General features: G+C 41.3%; 1 protein-coding gene across 1 annotated transcript in view; it reads right to left on the bottom strand.

The window, feature by feature from the left end:
- The window catches only part of LOC135932885 (dolichyl-diphosphooligosaccharide--protein glycosyltransferase subunit STT3B), a 93377-nt gene extending 73620 nt beyond the window's left edge, over positions 1–19757 (bottom strand). The window contains exon 1 of the mRNA XM_065470599.1: positions 19277–19757. Within this exon, the coding sequence (XP_065326671.1) occupies positions 19277–19536 (260 nt within the window). The 5' untranslated portion in view covers positions 19537–19757. The remainder of the gene's footprint in view (positions 1–19276) is intronic.
- Between the last annotated feature and the right edge of the window lie 517 nt (positions 19758–20274).

Below are 20274 nucleotides of genomic sequence, written 5' to 3' on the forward strand. Positions count from 1 at the left end.
TCCAATTAAATGTCACCCCAGACGTAGCAAAGCTTCCACACTTCAGGCCTTCTGTGCCAAGGATGAAAAATTGCTTGTGGCTAAATAGAGAATACTGTAGCTGTATGCAATGCTACTCTTAATTCAGGCCAAGGTTTTCTGAATGCAACTCAGTGTCTGAAGCCATGCACCAAGACTTCGTAATGCTTAGACTGAGTCACTGTTGTCTGAGTTAACAACATTTTATACACCTCTCGACATGTGGTGCCCAATAAAACAGCTGTCTGACCTATTTTAGTCTCAAGGCATTACGAGAACTGAGACTACGGGAGAACAGCTCCAAATCCTCCTGCTCCAGTGACAAATTAAACCAAATACCTTTTCAGTTTTTTGTTACGTGAAAAGATGATCACCCTTTAAATGTGTTCCCGTCAAGTCATTACTGCCTGTTTGTGTCAAGCTTGTGCAGCTGCTCCACTGCCTAAGGTTATCGCTAAAGAAAACCAACAAAGCGTATAAAAATGATAGCCAAAATGACAGCTTTTATAAGAGGAACATCACAGCTTTGCCAAGTGGTCAGCACTGTTATGATATGAACCATGGTGTGTGCAAACTCCCAGTGAGCAGGAATCTTATCGCTTATTCCACACTGAAAACATACGGTTGCCCTAATCCGACTTTGAAACTTCAGCAAAGATAAAAATCAAGCAGCACAAGCACTCGCAGATAATGTATCTGTGCGAAATGCACAGTGATAGCATCTTAGTAGAAAACTGGGCTCAGGGCAAAGAAAATACATAAAAGGCAACAATGAGCTCATCTTGGATAAAAACTCCACTCTCTCTCACCCATACCCGATAGATTTGGAGTGGTGGATGAGAGCAAAGGCTTCTGCTCACTCTCTTGTCTGGGTAGCAAATCTCCAAATCCCAGCCAGAGGCGGAAACAGATCCAGCACCCTATTACGGGTGAGCCTGAGAGACGGGAGTGCAGTTTTTTCGCAGCCAAATTCAGCCTTTGTCTAGCGGGCCGCGTCAAACGGGACCCAACCTTCACTGGAAGTGTCATAACGACATTATGCCAGCACTGGCTGCAGCAACTGCAGGACGGGTGTGCATGTTTATAGGTGTGCACCTGTATGCATATTAAATGAAGAGACGGTAATGAAGGCGTTCCAAACTCCTTATTGAACTGCAGAAATGCAAACGGAAGAAACAATCCCTCTGATTTCCCTCCACAAGTAAATGATGTTGAGACTAGCATACTCTGTACAGTCAGCACCCCTGAAAGACACAAGCTTTGTGCCAACAGCAAGAAGCCGCTTATCAAGATGGGACCATTTCAGAGATTTGAGCACTCATGCACCTTTTATCAAAGTTTAAGAAATGGTGTCGCAGAAAGTTAAAACCATAGTTCCACACTGTGCCCTTAACACATGCCACATCAGTTCACAATATAAGGCTTATTAATTCTAACTCTGAATGGAATTAGCTTATTAACAAATGAACTTGAGCCTGACCGACCCCAGTCGGACCAAACCGTTTGCTAAAATCCACCTACCAGTCAAAACTATGACTTCACCACAAAGTCAGTGTTAATGACTCTGGTACCCACATGTCAAAGTTCAATTCAAATTAAAGCATGCACAAAATTGAGCTAAATTTACATTTCTGCCTCGAGTCCATTTGGTTTATTTATTAATTTTCCCAAGGGGCCGCATGATGAACTGGGAGTGGTGTGGCAGGCCACACCAATAAGCCGAATCCAATTCTGCTCTCTATAAACTCATTGGTGCAGCCCTCCCAATTTCTAATGTGGCCCCTCGAGAAAACTAATCACCCAAACCTGATTTAGAGTCTTTGATGTAGCCTAGATGCTTGCCAGCATTTAGAATTCTGCTCGGTGTGCCTGCAGTTTCTCCGTTTGAGCTGATCCATTGTCTTTCAGTGTATTTGAATGAAAAGAAGAAAAAAAATGGTGGCAGAAGAATTAGTAGCTGAAAATGCACAGGAGTGAACTGGCCAAATGGCAGTCGCTGCAGTCTGTTGACACGCCATGTAATTAGATTTGTAGGGGAGGGTCTCTGTCAAGTTATAGCATAGGCTTTCAGGAGGGTTTGCAGTGGTGACATACCTTGAGCAAAAAGTATAAGTCCCACTTTGTGTCAAAAATGAAAACGCCCTTCTGAGGACTTGGCTGCACTTTGTTTATTTTGCATTTACATAATAGAGTTTACTACAAATATAAAGGGAAAATAAAAGGTAGGACTCACACTAGAAGTTATTTCTTTCACAGAGCAAATCCATTTATTATTAATCCATTTATTACAGTCCACGCATCCAAATTGTATTACACTTTAGAAGTGTGCAGTTTGAAGTAACATAAAACAACACTGCCAATCTTCCCAGATGGGGAGGCCAAAAATGTTAATGTTTGACATTTTTAAGCAAAATGTTAAAGTATTACCATTAAGAGCTGTCCAGTGCAATTCTGAAAGCCTACCATTAGACTGGCGACGTCAGCTCCAGAAAAAATGGTGAAACATACTTGCAGGACTGACTAAAGAGTTGAAAAATGGAACATCTATGAAAACATTCTAAATATTCTGAATGACGTTACATCATCTATCTCTATAAAATATTTCTGAAAAACTCATAGTACCGACAGTTTATTTTATCATTAAGATGAATGATAAACCTCTGACAGAGAGGAAAGAGATGAATTTTGACAGACAAATCCCTTGGGAATTCATATCATATGCTGTGCCAGATGGGAACTGTAAGAGCATTATATTAAAAAAAAAAGAATATTCCTTAACAACCTCACTGGCACATTGACTGAGTGTATGGGGTATTAGCATGCAATCAAAGTCTTGGAAAATACTTTTTTTTTTTTCCTTTTTTTAAAAAAGAAAGCTTTAAAACACCAGTGCTTGGTCTGATCGCCAGGGTAGGGTCCGTGTTTATGTGGCTTTTGAAGCAAATGGGGTGACGGCTAACAAGTTCCTCTTGCTTTGAAATGCAACTCCGGATAGCTGGAAGGGCCAGATGGGAGTTAAAACACTATGAGTATAAGACTTGCTTGCAAAGTTACAAAAGTCTTGCTCATGGGAAGAGAACAGACACAAAAGAAACCAGACAAAAAAGAAAAAAGAAAAAAACAACCCGGCGAGTACAAAAGTAAGAATGGCAGAAAGAGGAGTACCTCAGTCAGTTTGTCACCTCGACTAAGAAAGTACGTTTCAAGGTCAAGATAAGCAGCCATGGTAAATGAAATTCTAATGACTGCGGTAATTGCCAAATTGCTGGAACTATATTGAAAGGGAAATGTCGAAGTCTGAGGTCACTTATCTCTCGTGAGTTAAATCATTTCAAGTGCTTAATGATCTCCTTCATATATTCCAATGAAACTTTGGGAGCATTTTTAATGGAGCGGTGCCATCGCCAGCGCCGGATTCATTTCTTAAGTGTCGGAAATATCCCCCTTGATCTCGCTAACTAGACTATCTGCTTAAAAAGGGAAACATGCTTTGAAGGTCACAGGTTGAGATGAAAAACTGTGCAAGTGAAGATGACAGGCTCATCACAGGCGTACATTAAGTTCACACTCTTTGATTTCAGTGCCAAACGCAAAGGACCAGAAGAGGAGAAGCAGGAATGCAGGATTTGTCACGAAAAATAGCAGCAAGAGAATAACGGTAAACAACCTGTCATAAATAATAAACCTGCTGAAAATTTAGAACCAAAGACGTTTACATGGAGTTGGGAATTTATTATACTCCAAGCAGAGGTATCATTTGGCTAAGTTTAGAGTAGGGTCAAGAGCAATCCAGATAATTAACTGCAGCTACAAGGCACCAAGGAATTTGCAAAGAGACACAAGTTAGTTTTACACTTTATGGACTCTAAAAGACATGCTGTAAATGCATCCTTCAGTTCACAGTTAATGCTCCTGGAATTCTTCAAGAAAGTACTGTGTATTGGCTTTCACTGAAATGCTGCTGAACCACAATTGGAAAGCAAAGAGACTCAGGAAAAAGACAAAGGAACAACTGAAATGTTACCAACTGGATTGAAAATGTCATCAAACTTTTAGAACCCTTCTCCTCAACTATCTCCGATTTGCATAAAGGTTTATGGTCCAAAGTCATATATAGTGGATAAATATAAAAATTTTAGCTCCATATATAATACACAGAAAACTTCCAGCATGTTATTTTGTTTTTTGCACTTTAAAACTAAGGTCATGTTTGAAAAGAAATATCTTCAGAAATTGGATGGCTGAAATTTTCTATGGCCCTTCTCATCAAAAATAAAACAGGATCTGTAGAGGAAATCTCATAATGTCTCACATCTGAGCGCACACTCACACAAAAACTAATTGCAAAAAACAACCTGTAAGAATTTTGGAATGGTATAAATGTTATATAAATGCCATTTTTATTCAACTTGCAAGCTGGACTGAGCAAATATGACAAATTTTATTACATAAGATATCAATAGATAGTATAATCTGAATAGATCTCAAGTCTGCAGTTTCCAGATGGTACTCCAAGTGTAAATGATAAAATAATTTTGTTAAATATGCGCATATTTCTCTACTCTGGGGAAATCTTTCAATAAATGCCTATAATAACTGGCTATAACTAACCAATAATCATTTTTTGTGTATCCATCCCAATTAACATATGCTGTTTTTGTTTTTTTAAGAATTTCAGAATTTTATTTTCAACGGTTAAATTTAAAAGGTTAATTTTCAAACATTACCTCAAAAAAATAAATAAATAAATAAAAATCATCCAATAAGCGGAATTGTTTTTTGGGGGAGTATTTTAGGATGGTCTACGTGGATTAACTCATTTTTGGAGCCAGCCTCAGGCGGATACTTGAGGAACTGTAGTTTTTTGGAACTTTTACAGTGGCTCAATTTTACACGCCCAGATGTTGCCACGTGTTTGCTATCATCAGTCTTTATACCTGTCAAAGGTATAACAGTCCTCAGTTAACACTTTCCTGGTGGGTTTATAGTCTTTATGACTGAACAGAATACAATATGCTGTCATTTCTGTAAATTACAGCCACATTAAGAGACAAGAGAAAAACCAGGGTATGCTTTAGAGCAGGTATACCTTATTACTACCATGAGAATGCAGCTGCTCCTAGTTTTTCCATCAGATCCATACCACATTACACGCAGTTTAAAAAACAAACAAACAAACCCTAAATAATATTGGTGACAATAAAATGCTTCGTGGGTAACACTGGAGTGGCTGGTCTGTGGAAACAGGGTCGGCCTTGTTGACCACCATGGATGCCAGATTATCACTGTCTTGATTTTTCTTCAACTGCATCTGTTGTGCTTTTTATACATTGTTCTATAATGTTATCGGTGAAATAGCAAACATTTAAGCTCAACTTTAGATCCTTCTGCCTCTCCAAGCCAACAAAGCTTGTGCTTGTACAAGTGGAATGACTGAGAAATGCATGAGCCTAAAGACTAAGAATTAAATGTTCAGCATCCCTATAGCAGCACGAAATAAAATCTGATATTTGCTCTTGTTTTGCGGACCATCTGTGTCCATTACACAGGAATTGCAGGGTTTCTGCCAGGAAAGTTGTTAGACTATGTGCTCTGTCCACATCCATCTTGAAGTGCATACAACCTGTTCAGTTTGCAATCGCACAACAGACAGCCTTTCTCACCATTTTTCCTGCTGAAAAAAAGAATGTAGAGGGATATGTTGGCACCACCCTGGCATCCATATGGTAGCTGACTCAGAAAGAATTGAGCGTGACAGCCAGTTTGCCGTGGTGACTCAACGGAGTCCAAGAATGGTTACTTTACCTAACCCATCACGCAAAAGCTGTTTCACACAAAGGTGAACAAAGAAACAGATGGCTTCAAAAACTGACAGCAATTTTTCAGGATGCGTGTGGAAGGCAGAAACGAACATCTCATTCAAATGGGTCATTCCATACTAATGTTAGGAAATCTAGAAGGACTGCAGTAGACATAATACTCAGAACAATGATCATAATTTTGAAGGAAAAGATCCTCTGCTGCTGGGGTGCTACATGTCTCAAGGACATTAAGTTGTAGAGCTGGCTGGGTGGAAAATCATTTCCTGTATTAATTTCAAAGAAATCAGTTCTGAAGGCTAGGCTTGGATCAGAGGGAGACTTCATAAAAAGGCAAAATGAGGCAGCAGATTTGTGTCTCTGCAGACTGTAGAGCTACAAGATGAGACCATCAGTTGAATAAAAATAAAAGTAAAATTTAAACCAACTTATCTATTGAATCTGTGAGAATTTAAGTTGTTATAGTGGGAAAAAAAATAAAGTTCAGCAGTAGCTTTCAGTACCTCCATAATCCCATTTTCACACTTGGCAGACAGATGGACATAAAGCACAGGGCAACAATATTGACCAGATTGGTACTTCCCTGGAGTGTGACATACACACACAAGAAAGCTTACAACTTTGAGATACTCGAGGACATTGTCCGCAATATTGAAAAAGCTGAGTTGGTGCAGCAAATAGCCAGGTGTGCAGAGCAGAGAAAGCAGGCAAGATTTGAAAGTCTCACCTAGAGAGCTCAAAAGTGTCAGCTGTTATCCCCTTCTGAATGGTTATCAAATCTGTCTTTCCTCTACGAGAAATGCTTTTAACCAGTCTGGACAAGCTTTGTACATTACAGTACAACAGTATGTTTTTGGGTTCGACTACTAGAGCTAACTGACATCCCCATTCATACAGTCCCCTGAATATACTTGTTTCCCTTCCCCCCTGAAAAAAAGGTTAAAAGTTACCGATAATTCTATAATGCCTCACTAAAAATTCAAAGGAATGTCTCCAAAATCCAATATGTCTTAAGGCCGAAACAAACTGTTTATCTAATGGCCTGAAAGTGCACTGATGCCTGCTGTGAGTTGCCTGGAGCCACAATGAGTCATGCTATGCTCAAAGCACTCCTCAGACATTTTTAGCAGCAGGTTAGCTGCATACGAACAATGCCCATAGCTTTCATGAGGGTAAACCTGCACTCACCAAGCACTTGCATTACACTGTGCCTTCTGTCACTCCAGTGAAAAGGTGGAAGGCAGGTCCTTGACAGAGTTTGCAGCTTTCAATGCCTAAAGAGAAACAGCATTATCTGAGGGGTGCCTACAGGGTATTATTTATGAATATGGAAACAAATACAAGGGGCTTTCAACTGCAAAGAGAGTTTTTACAGTGATCTGTTTAAACTATACATATAGCATGTCCTGGCTGAACAGACTAAAGGAACAACTCCATAGGTCTAATGCAGGCAGGGGTTCGATGACCTCTCATTTGATATTAAATGTAGATAATGGATTTTTAGAGGCCTTTAAATTTTTTTGATGAATTTGTTTCAGATGATTAATTTCAATCTTAGTTTCCCTGACTTGTCTTGTTCAGCAGAAATTTCACCTTTGCCGTGCAGACATCCAGGACTGTCATCTTTTCTTTTCTCTTTTTTTGAAGCTGGCAGAAAGAAGTTGAGCAGAGGACTAATCTCTGACAACATGAGAGAAAAATCCAAAATCTTCACGAGGTATCATTTATAGACTTGGACAAAGAAACTGAGACCTCAGACAATTTTATGTCTGGTTAGTACAGCACCAACTACAAAGAAAAATCTACCGCAAACATAATCAAACCGCTCAAAAGCATTGATCATATTCTTAATAAAAGTCTTTACTGGTTATTTTACTGAGCTTCTACGTTCATCACAAAGCAGAACTCCATTTTTGTATTCTCTGCCTGCATTCAACTCCAACTATCACGTAATCACACATCAGGCTCATTGCAGCATTTTTTGGCATAAAAATGTCACCTTGTTTCAGAGCCATGTGGCTCACCCAGGCTACCTGCCAGCTGCTTTACTGGATAACCCTGATGAAATGACAGGCTTTTTTTGCAACCGGTCAGAGATTGACAACCTATTCCAGCTGTCACTCCGTCCTGCTTGACACGCCTCCATTCGTCCATCTGCCGTTTCTCATTCTCTGCCCTGATCTCTCTTCCACCCGCTCCTCTATCAGTCCCAGCCTGGCTCTAGGCTGTTCTCTTGACTTGAAACAAAGCTGTGGCCTCAGACCACAGCAATCCATAATGTCACACCAGGTGAGCTTACCAGCAGCTAGGCTGTGACAATAAAGTCATCCGCTCTCAATGGGCCGAGGGGAATGAAAACAAACAAGAGCAGAACAATGGACACATCTGCACCAGAAAAACAAGAGATGGGGTGCTGCCAAAATGGAAAGATGCCCACTGGCGGACTTACAGTGGGCAGAGTAACAGTATACTGTGGCCTGCTTATAGTCAAAAACAAAACACATCCAGCAAATCAGTATTTATTCTGAATATTAAAAATTCTACTAGAAATTTCTGAATACAGCTATAATCCGCAGCTGTGTTTTCATCCCACTTTTGTCTTCGCTTTCTCTTAACACAAGCGAACGTGTCGGCTGATTAATATAAACTCAACAGCTCCCTGCGGCTGCAGTTGACTTTAATCGCCTGGAAACCTAAAGTCTGGGGAAAAACAGAAACGGCAATACAGCTTCAACAACTCACAGATTAATCAATCCACGGCAAATTGATTGGCAACACTTTTAACTGATTAATTCCCAAGTAATCTTTTCAGGTCACTGGTTTCCAGTCTCGCAATGTTTCAGAGTTTTACAACAGTCAAATCTAAATCAAACCTTGTAAACTAAATCAAATACATTTTTGTACTGTCAATCACAAAGATATATTGATATTCAGCTCACAAAGCTCAAGTCAGTCTAATTTCACATTGGTTTTAATTTAGGAAGTGAAACTCCACTTCCTCTTTTTTTTTTTTTTTTTTTTTTTTTTTTTTTTAACGGCATGGAAACCACAAACGGAAAAATACAACATTTCGACTTCACACAACATTTAGATACCATTCTGCTTCTTATACACATTTAAAAAAAAATGCCAATCATACTGTCAGTGGGTTGTTAAGTGTTTAATAAACATTAAGTTTAGTCAGTACATCTCCAGGGCCTTTGTGGGGCAACTATGCATACAAGTATAAATAGGCTGTATACAGTTAAGGCAAGAGTTATCTTAGGAAACCTGTACAGTTTAATTTCTGATCTAATAAACGGATCTCGAGTAAATTAAACTCGACTTATCAAAAAATATTTTGGTGGATGAACCAAAACTCTTTGGTTGGTGCCAGAATTCTTTTATACGAAAAGAAAAAAACAGATCTCCTCCTAAAACTGCAAGCCTCTGTTACATTGTTCCCATTAGAAAGTACTAATTTCTTAAGAGCTATGGGAAGCAGATACACGGGCCCTTGGGGACCAACTTAAGTCTGTGGCCAGTGGCTTAGTCGAGGACAATAGCAGGAGTGCTTTAAATCCCAAAACATCCTCGTTGCTGAAGAAGGAAACCAAAGCACCCAGAACAAACCCATGTAAACCCAGGAGACATGAAACCTCCAGAGTACATTAATATTCTAAGGAGAGACGATATATTGAAAGACAACACAGGAGGAGAAACAAACAGCGGCCATGTAACCCTTTATAGTAACTGCAATAAAATCAGAGACTTGATTCATTTTATTTACAGAGCGATCAAAAGACTGATGAGTGATTCATACACCTGAGATGTAAAGATATGCTAGAAGCTTACGTAAAACCTACCTTGAAACAAGGAAAATAAGCAAAAGACTTCAAATGAAGACAAAATCTGGACGACGCAGAACAAAAGGCATTTAAGACGTGCCAACCTGAGAGCTAGCCAATCCTCCAACAAGGGAGCGAGCCAACAAGCACAATAAACAAAATTAAGCAGGGAAACGTGCACCCGAAACTCAATATAACATAACCAGCTCACGGAGTAGAAAGCCTGAACAACTACCACTTTTTATCACCTCGTTGTGGAGAAAACTACTTGACATTTGCAATAACCCTTTCTTTGGTATTTATTTGATTAAACCAGCTCTTAGCCATCTACCTAGCTTCCCTGCTGATGCTAAGCAGCAAGTTTCTAGGGACTTTCTGCAAAATGTTGGAGGGATTAAATTGAAAGGAGGAAAAATTACTCAAGAATAAGCTGAGTTGAGCTATTTGAACTATTCAGTAATGCTTCAGAGACGCTTTAAGCAGCCGATCTTATTAAATGGGCTCTGGTGTAAGTAGTCTATCAGCTACAGAAGACATTCAATTTAACCTGAGGCAGAGGCCAACAAAATAATACATCAACCCTATCCTCCCCTCCATAAAACCATACAGCACATATATTACACATGAACATGCACACAAACAAACTGATAAAGCAGTTATTTGGAACAATAAAATTTCTTTGGCTTCACTGCCAAAGCCTCCCTCTGTTTGAATGCCTGGCAGGCATTAATTTCTTCTCTCTCTTTCCGCCTCCTACTATCCTATCGCCGTTTCTCTCACTCCTCCTTTCTTCTCCTCTCTGTATGCAGGTGCGCTCGCCCACAGAGCTGCATGCTGACTCCTGTCAGTAAGAGGACAGGGATGTATGATAAGCACAGATCTTCTTTGTTCCCTCCACCCAACTTCGCCCTGAACCATCCAGAGGGCATCGAGGACCACTTCAAAGCCAAAGTGAAGGAGAAAAAGAATGCAGTAAGAGTGAGGCAACATTCGAGGCACCATTGTCAGACTTGTTACCTTGTTTGTGGTTTGGTGCTGTGGATTATTTTCAGTCTGTCTTAACAAGCAGATATTAGGTTTCTTGCTTCAGTCGAACTCTACTCTTTTCCCCCTCGGGAGGAGCACTACTTTTATCCTGCTTCTGCGCAAGCATCACTATATACACCTGTTGGTCTCGCATTGTTTAGTCAAGTGCAAGAAACAATTCTCACTTGTCAAGCTCTTCACGAAGCTCTAAAAATAACAGAGGCGCAACTATAAAAACTATTATTCCGCAGACGGAAGGATGAAGGCATTGCTCGACGGTTGTGCTGCTGAGCAAACTCAAAGCATGAAAACTTACTGCTGACCAGTTAATTCGACCAATGCGTCTTCAACAAAAAGACTAAACAAAAGCGCGCCGGTATTCAAAGAGCGCTCTCAATTACGGCCTTGCATCTGTTAAGCAGACACGTCTCTCGATCTGTTGCCCCCCTACTCCCCTCCTGGATGGATGGATACTCCAGCGTGAGCGGTTGCGGAACAACGATCACGTCAGAGACTCCATGACAACGCCAAACAGCTGGATAAAAGATAGATCGACCACACATTTTCACTTTGCGTGACACACACCAAGCTGTTTATTGTCACATTGATCGTTTTTTAGAGCTGATTGCTAAACATCGTTTTCGCTTCTCTTCCCCTCAGTCACGTTTGTCTGGAGGCTTTGTGACCACAGCGTGAGCACGTTTTATGATCACTGCCCCCTCATATACTATGTGAATGTTTGTGGGCGAATTCAGCTGAAAGGTAGCATCTTACCAAGCACATAACCGTCTTCTCAGTTTGACAGATGTATTTGATCTATATTAGACAGGCTACTCTGGCAGCAACTGGACGTCTGCACAGTATGCTGCACTAAATGTTCCCAACAAAGTGAGCCTTTCAATTCTGATAAACAATTTGTAGTACATTTGCCAGCACCTGAATAAATTTTTAACAAAAGAGACATCTTTCCTTTTTTTACAATGTGGCCTGAAATTTATTAGACCGGAGGTCCAAAGGTGAACGAATGGTACAACACTGGAAACACTGCCATTTACATCTTTAAATGTTAAAAATTATAGAGTGCATAATCATACTCTTAGCCTCGAACAAGAAGCACAATGTTGGAACACACTGTTCAAAGCTTTCAAAGGACAATGCTCTTAAAATCTCATTAGCAAACGGCTGCCAAAATTTATAAGACTGTGGTTTAGAAAGCTAAGGCAGACGACAGGCTCAAGCTAATTTGTAATGAATAATAAACCAAGGCTCTTTTATACTGTGCCCTATATAAACAGGGGACTATGTTCAAACCTCTCTGACCATAGTGTAATTAAATGTAAAGTTAAACAAATACTTAACTGGCTTCACATGTCCTTTAAAAGCTGCTAACGTGTGGGTGAGTACAGCTCTGAATGTGAGGCAGGGGCAATTCATCACACTAACAAACTGAACTACCTCTCTCACAGTGCCATTACCCTCCACGAAGGGGTCTGCAAAGTCGTGTGTCCTCTGAAAAGCTGACGAGTGAAACCAGAGAGGTGGCGATCCTGCCGGTGCTTTCAAAAACGGCTAATGAGCAACACTGGCTAAAAAATAGATGCTTACAGTTTGTCTATAAGAGGAGCACTAACACCATTGTCTTCAATACTCAATGCAATGCCTGTACTACAATGGCTTAGCAGTATCAGTCACGTGGTGTCTTTGTGATAACTGCAAACTTGTTTGTTAGCTATGCACTTAACACATCATCTTTCCTTTAATGCGTACAGGTCAGGCTCGACTAAAAGCCATTAACACAACCTCAGAACAAAGGGTATAAAGAAAGTAAATTCAAGCAGTCTCAGGTCTGAATCATGAACAGGCATTTAAAACAAATCCAAAACCTTGGTCTCAGTTAGAAGAAATAAAGAAATCCAAAATCAAATGACAACAGAAGACTGGGTTGTTTGTATGACTTTCATTGTACTAGGCAGCGGCTACCCCAGGCCTGATGCTGTTTCCTGCCAGGAGCAGCTCATCTACACATGCCCCAGGTGCCCTGGAAGAGATCTGTCGCTTCCTGTCTTCACACATGGAGCGCTCCTCAGATTCGCAAACCTCGCTGCAATGCCTGACACTAGTCCGCTGGGAAGCCTTGCCTCCAAAACAGCACTTAATCATCAGAGGCTTGATATGAAGTCTCCTGGCTGGGGAGAAAACAGAAAATGAAAGTTCTGTAAGGAAGAGGAAAAGAAACTCTTCCTGTGTCCTTTAGGTGCTGCGACATAACTTCAGCGCAAAGGTGGAATAGAAATAAAACAGCTAGCTTTGGCACTGGGGTATGCTGTAAAATACTAATACGCAGCTGTGGTCAACTCCAACCCATTATCCAAGACTTAATATAAGTCTTGGTTGTAAGTACCAAGCACAATATCAGGAAGGATGGGCTCCTGCTTCAGGTAACTGGACACCAAATCTGCGCTGAATATTTTATAATCTGCCGGACAGTTGGGGGTTTAAGCAAGGATCACAGCTCCAGCCAAATGTCTGGTGGAAAGATCAATCACAACTTATTCTCCATTTTCCCACACTACAGCATTAGCTCACATGTTGCTGTGCCAGCAGCTGTTGGCCTAATCTACTTTCAGATAAAAGTTTTGAAAAAGACGGAAGAAAAAGAGGGTGAAAAACACTCAGCAACTTCCATCATAGACCACATTATTAAAGCAATCAGAGTCACTAAAACATCATTTCTGAGGTGTTAACTCATATCAGAGTGTTGTCTGAAACAGCAGAGGACTGTACAATGTATCTGTGAAACCGCTGACATTTCACACGTCTTGTTTTTCTATTAACACTCAAAACCAGGTCATAATCATTGGATGTTTTCCTCTGCATCTTACATCAAAGTCACTATCACCCCCCCAAAAAAGAAGATAGGAAAGATTCTGCATTGCTATCCAGCTGTCGTACTAATAGAGCCTCTAGTTTCGCAGGTTTCCAACGACGATGATCAAGAACAAAGCTGACAAAGTGTTAAAATTTTAAGGATTTCTTTGGGGGGAGGGAGAGGAAGTCGTTTTGTACATTTTAAGCCCAGAAAGAAGAGCACAGTGAAAAAGAGAATGTGGGCAAGTGCGATGAAATGACAGAAATATGCTTTAGAGCATGTTTTCCAATGGCTCCGACTTAAAAATCTTGTCTTGACCCGGTAACACTGCTTTAGTAAATGTGTGCACAGATTGCATGATGTCCACAGCAGGAGAAGGCACAAGCACAGTCATCTCTCTCACCTTCACCTAAACATGACCCTTGCAAATTCAAACGTTTTTCAGCTGTAAGGATTTGTCGAACTGAAGTTATATGCAGATATGCAATTGGAGCTGAGCACACAGTATCTAACACTGCACTTTAAATACAGAGAAGATGTACTTTGTTTAGAGCTGAGAGCGAGAGAGAGAGAGCTCAGAGCTGAGAGATTCCTAATAAACTTAAACAATATGGACAGCTAGGCTGAAGATGACACTCCAAGGATCAGATTTAACCCACGACAAACAACCGCTGCCTACCAGCAAAACTCAGCTCTCAGCAGCCCGAGTTAATCCCAAGGAAGGCTCAGGCTGTCTTGTTCTCAATTTCATGATAAAAATTAATCTTTCTGCTATCAGTTACATTCATTTTGTCATGACAGGTCACCGACTTCATTTTAATGACTCAAAAAATCCCTGGCCTTATATTGAGCCAAGTCTGGAAGCAGCCAACTTGGGCTGCACTGCGTCACACACACACACACACACACAAGCCTCACTCTCCTCATTTCATTGACCAGACAAACCCTCCCAGTTTGGCGGTCTATTTAATGTCCAGAACTTCCAATTTCTCCTTCTAACCTTTCACTGCAGTGCTGCCAGCCGGATATTGACTTATTACTCCTCACATTTATGCTTAACATATCTGTGGGCAGTGATGAGCTTGGAGCCTGGAAGCCAGACTGACTATTTTGATGCTTTAATAAATCAATCATTTAATCTGAGTGTTATCTGACTGAAAATACTGCATCTAAAAAGCAATGCTTGTGCTGAACTGGTAATCTGTACAACCCTGAGCTGAAGAATCTGAAAAAGTACCACACCACCAGTGAGTATCAAATCTCTTTTCCAAACAGCTTCTGAAAATCCAATTAATTTAATTCACAAGCATGTGATGCAAGGAAAAAGTCCCCTTACAAAGCAAACCTTACAGCTACCCTCAAAAATGAGTTTGGCATTTTTATGCAAGATAAAGCTACTTCTGGCTGTTCCCTTCTAAACAAGGGGTCACATGTTTGGCACTCTTCCTGATGGACTTCAGAGGGACTTGTGCCCCCCTCTCAGAACCGAACTGGTAATCGTTGGCTCGTTAGGGGAACATGTACAACAGCACACTCCGAAAATTCAAAGATCACCCACAGCAATCTCACATGACCCTGCACTGCTGTGGCAGATTTATACTCAATTAAGAGAAGAAAAAAAAAGCGGGGGGGAGGCGGGGGGGTACACAATACTAGACTCAAATACTTGCCTCAGTCACGTAGTAAAAATAGGATAGCAACCTCCTTGCAGCTACCAAAACACAGAAAAATAAATAAATCTGCCAATTCAATCTACCAATTGCAACTTGTAGTCACCAAATGGTTCCCAGAGCCGGAGGTTGTTGCACAGTCACAACCACTTGCAAGGCGATTCCACAGGCGACCCGATAGGAGGCAACCCTTGTGCAAACATTCGTAGTCTGACTTGGACTGACTGCAATCACTATCAGAGAGACTGTCGAAGGTTATCAAATAACTGCGCGTTTGTAAAGGCAAACAGATTGAAAACATGTTATCATCAGTCAGAATGAGTCTTTGTCAGTGTTACGTCCCTCTGCAGAGAACAACTTGAGGGGACTCGACTAAACTGGTAAACTGGCTGCCAGCTAGTTGTATCCTGCTTTTATATTTCTACAGAACAGGAAGGTTGCTGAGAAAAAAGTAACAGTTAAATGTGAATTATGGAACTGGTGAATTTCTGTCTATGTAGACTGCAACACGTGGGATTTTTGACAATTTACCACAGTAAATTGCCGTATTTGCCAAAACAGGTTGGATGCAATTGCTAACATGACCCCATTCAACCACAGACTGACTGCAGACTGCAACATTTATGGTAGGTTTTGTTGAGAGTGTCGGCAATCTCATTTTGCAGCTATGGACAAAATAAAGTGAGATAACTTCGTATTACTGGATAAAACAAATTTTGGCAAAGTTTATCTTTGAGGACATACTATGCTGTTGAAAAAGAAAAGTGATAAATTGCAATTTATGTTACTGCAGTATATCAAAAAATTATTTAAAAAAACAAAACAAAAACAAAATCACAGTAATATTATATCCCAAGTATCTGAAGTGAACCCCACCTCTAGTGGCTACCAGAGAGTCCATACATTAACCCCACTGAGAATCTCTGGGATGTGCTCGCACGTTATCAATATAAGAGCTTCTCAGAAACACAATGTGACTCTAGATGGCGGTAAATGTTATGACATTCCATAAGCTTATTTTAAATACATTGTTTTGTAGCTTAATGATAACTGAATATTTAAAACTCCAGACTACCCCTGTCATATATAAATATATACGACAGCACAGTGACACTGTTTCCTCACAGCAAGGAGGTCCTGGGGTCCTGAGTTCGATTCCATTACCTGGCCAGGGCAAAAGACTGTGAGAGGAAAGCTAGTGGGGTTAGGTTAATTGGTAAATCTAAAATTCCCCATAGGTTTGAATGTGAATGAATGGTTGTCTGTCTCTATCTGTTAGCCCTGCAACAAACTGGCGACCTGTCCAGGGTGTAGCCTGCCTTTAGCCCTTTAGTAGCTGGGATGGGCTCCAGCCTCTGTGACCCTGACAAGGATAAGCGAAAGAGAACGGATGAATAATACTACATAAAAGGTGCTGGTCCACTATTTGCGGCAATCAGCTGCCCCTCCAGTGACACTTCTCCTTGTCCAGTTCAGCAGCCTAGGCGAACAACAGATGAACGGCACTAGCCATCTAGGCTATGCCAGTCTCCTAATGTACTCCAGTTATTGTGAGCCAAATCATCATTTATCTTTATGTAAATGAGGTTAAGTGATTCTTTTGTTCTCTTGCTGACATAGCGCACATTACCTTACTTTAGGAGAGAGAAATTGGCCACCTAGTCTCTTTCCCCTTTCGTCAGTAGCTACACACTTTGTCTGCACCTAGGCAGCCGTACTGTTCCATCTGTGCCACACAGCAGGCTGGCACCTATGTCCTCCACCCACCCTTGGAGTGTCTCAGCCATCAGGCTTTACAACTTTCTTGGCACGAACCCTAATTAGTTCCATCAATGGATGAAAATAAATAAATAAATGAATCCCACCTGAATGCCAACTAATCCCCCCTGATTTTTAAATAAACAAATATTAGGAAATTAAAATTAGCACAGCCAGATATAGCCGAACCACGGCAGCGACCCTTCTGCAAAAATCAGCACAGCTCGGAGCATTTGCATACTGCAGAATAAGCTTGACATTTGGGTGCTTGTAAATCCAATCTTGATTCTTCAAATTGCCAGCTTGTTTAACGTAATGGTTAGCTGCTGATAATTTGAAGCTCTGTGCAGGGGAAAAAAAACAATAAAAAACAATAAGTGCTTAGACAACAACGGACAACGGCACTAATGGTGTGTCTGATGCTGACTTCCAATCAGCATCCAGTGTTCACAAAGCTGGGAAAAAAAAAAAAAAAGAAAAAAGAAAAAAAAAACACATTTTCTTTCTGTCACAAAGGTGAGAAAGTTATAATGCTTGATGAAACATAATTAAAAAAACTCTTCAAAAGATGACCAAACAAACATTAGTACATGTTTAAAAAGGACACTCAAAGTAAAACCCAAGGGAGGGTCAGGTTTGTTGGATTGTTAGGAGTATGAATTATTAAGATGTCAGTCGGTTTTTGGTCAAAACATGACACAAGGGGAGGACAATTCAGTATCAATGAACAGCTAACTGTAGATATTTTTCTGATGCAAGTCTCCACTTTGATAAGGATACTGTGCATTATAAAAAAACAACAACAAAAAACACTCCACTGTGACAGAATTTACAGTTTTACACATTTAAGCTGGCAACAGACGGTTGAAACGGTGCTTTGTTTTGTGTTGGGGGGGGGACAAAAATTGAGAACAACAGATGCAGACTACTCATTGCTGCAAGGGCTTTTTAAACTTCTGAATATCAAAGAATGTCTTTGCTTTCTTTCCTGTGACATGCTGCCAAAGACCTGTGCCATTCTTGCTCTGCAACTGTGGAAACGGGTGCCACATTATAGCCTTATACTGAGGCAAAACAGCTCCCACTGCTACTGTGAAATGCAGCACAGTACCATAGATAATATACTGTATCCAAAAACTCTATGACTACCCCCCCAAACTTTAATCGGGAAATATGAAGGTTGTAAAAGCAGCTTCTAATGAGTGCAAGACACATGGGACTACTCATTAACAGCGCTAAGGTCAGCCCTTTTAGCAAATTCCAGTCTGAGAGAAGGAGCAAGCTCATCTGAACCATGCAGAACCTCCCACAGCCATAAGCCTTGGCCCTTGGCTTTTAAATGCAATCAAGTTATCAACATAATTGAAGACGCAAGTGTCACCCTGAACTAGATGGAGCACCTGTCCTTGAAAATTAATAAATGGATGCATCAGTTCTGCTGCCTCGTTGAATGCCACACAATATAAGAGAGCAATGAGGGAATGACAGGGCAACCAGGCGGCCGCCTGTGAGCCCATGTGACACTGTTACAAAGCGGAATAATTCTCCATTGTGATGACAGACACGCCAGACCGGATCAGTTGGCTTCCGGGTTACAACCTGCTGTTACGAGAAGCACCGGCTGTAAGCCTGCAAGAGACCCTGGTCATTCAAGATGTAGCGAAGCAACAATAAGACATGAGAAAACCAAACTACTTCAATCAATCAAACACATCGATCAAGCACACGAGTAAAATAATCAGGCTGTTAACCATTTTACATTTTCACTGGTTAAAATGCAGATTTTTTTTTTCCTCTGCTCTTTCAATCCGAATAAAGTTCCTGCAGCTGAAGACTCAAGACCGAGATCACTGCAGCAAGTACACAAACCTACTGTTGGGTAACACACAACTGGACAACTGGTCAAACCAGACTAGTTAGCTAGCTCTTTTAGCTCTTTATCATAATTAAATGTCAAGGTCCCGCAGATGGGCTGCACATTGGGCCACTGAGCCCGTATATACAAGTGTATGTGCCAGGGTCATTTTGGGGGGGGGGGGGGGGGGGGGCGCCAACGAACCACAGCACGAAATCAAAATTAAAGTTAAAGCTGAGCTGCATTCAAAAACTTAACACCGCTGCGACTGTGCTAACTTTATAAAGCGTAAAGCAAAGCGAGGAGATAAATAAATATACGCTGTGTTTAATAAAAAAAATACCTCCCCTCTGTAGGGATTTAATCCTCAGTCTCTCATTTCCATTACAAGCAAGTGTAACCAGCGAACAGCAGACAGTAGTTAGCTAGCTTACCACGGGTCGAACTCGTGGATGATGCTCTCGAACCGGATCACCGCAAAAAGTCTGGAGCTGAATCCCGCCAGGCAGGCCAGAAAAAGAATGCTAAACGAGAGTAAAGACTGCCACCCAGCTGGCTGTGTCAGTCCGCCAGACAGGCCTCCTTTGCCCCCTCCTCCACCCGCGGCGCCGGGTCGACTGTTCCCGTGCACCGAGCCCCCGGCGTTGGTGGACGCTTTGTGCTTGCCGTCGCTGGCTGCGTGTTGCTCCGCCATTTCTGCGCGCAGTGTCGGCTGGATTTGCTCCTGCCCCGCTCCACGTCTTTCCCCCCGCTCCGTACTGTCGTATACTTCCCTATGCTGTGCCCGCTTCTCTCAGGTATCCTATCATCTAACTCCTTCGGGTGTAAGGTATGATTTAATTTGGTATCGCTACTCCGGGAGACTGCTGTTACATCCCGAAACGCACACTCATGCGCCACATACCGAGGCTGCAACCGTCAATCCGCTTCACGATTGAACGCCGGCGGAGAGGGGCGGGAGGGATGCGAGAGGCGGGCTCTAGGACGCTCAGGCGACCTCTCACAGATCGACAGGTACGAAGGGGCGGGATTCTATGTATCTAGACCAATCAGAGAAACGAACCTTCTAATCCGACAGAAAGCTTTACCAATGAAAACGGAGTAAAATTATGGCTGCAACTGATTGAAATAGGGATTAGCCTTATTATACTTTCGATAAAGTAAATCCGATAGTAACTATAAATCAAACTTTTATCACTAATTTTTTTTACAGTTTTTAAGATAGAGAATAAGTTACAGAATGAGAGCGCACAAGGTTCTTAATCTTGAAGGAAGCACTTTCGTGTACCTATGGGTATATAAGCAGGTGTGCGAAGATAAATTGTCTGTGCGACTGCAATATTTCTGTTGCCCTTGGATGTTGTGGACTGACGGTAGGGTGGTAATACAGATTGATGTGTCTCATCATTACTGTGTCCCCCAGCAAAGACAA

This window comes from Pelmatolapia mariae, linkage group LG22, assembly GCF_036321145.2.
Source record: "Pelmatolapia mariae isolate MD_Pm_ZW linkage group LG22, Pm_UMD_F_2, whole genome shotgun sequence".
NCBI lineage: Eukaryota > Metazoa > Chordata > Actinopteri > Cichliformes > Cichlidae > Pelmatolapia > Pelmatolapia mariae.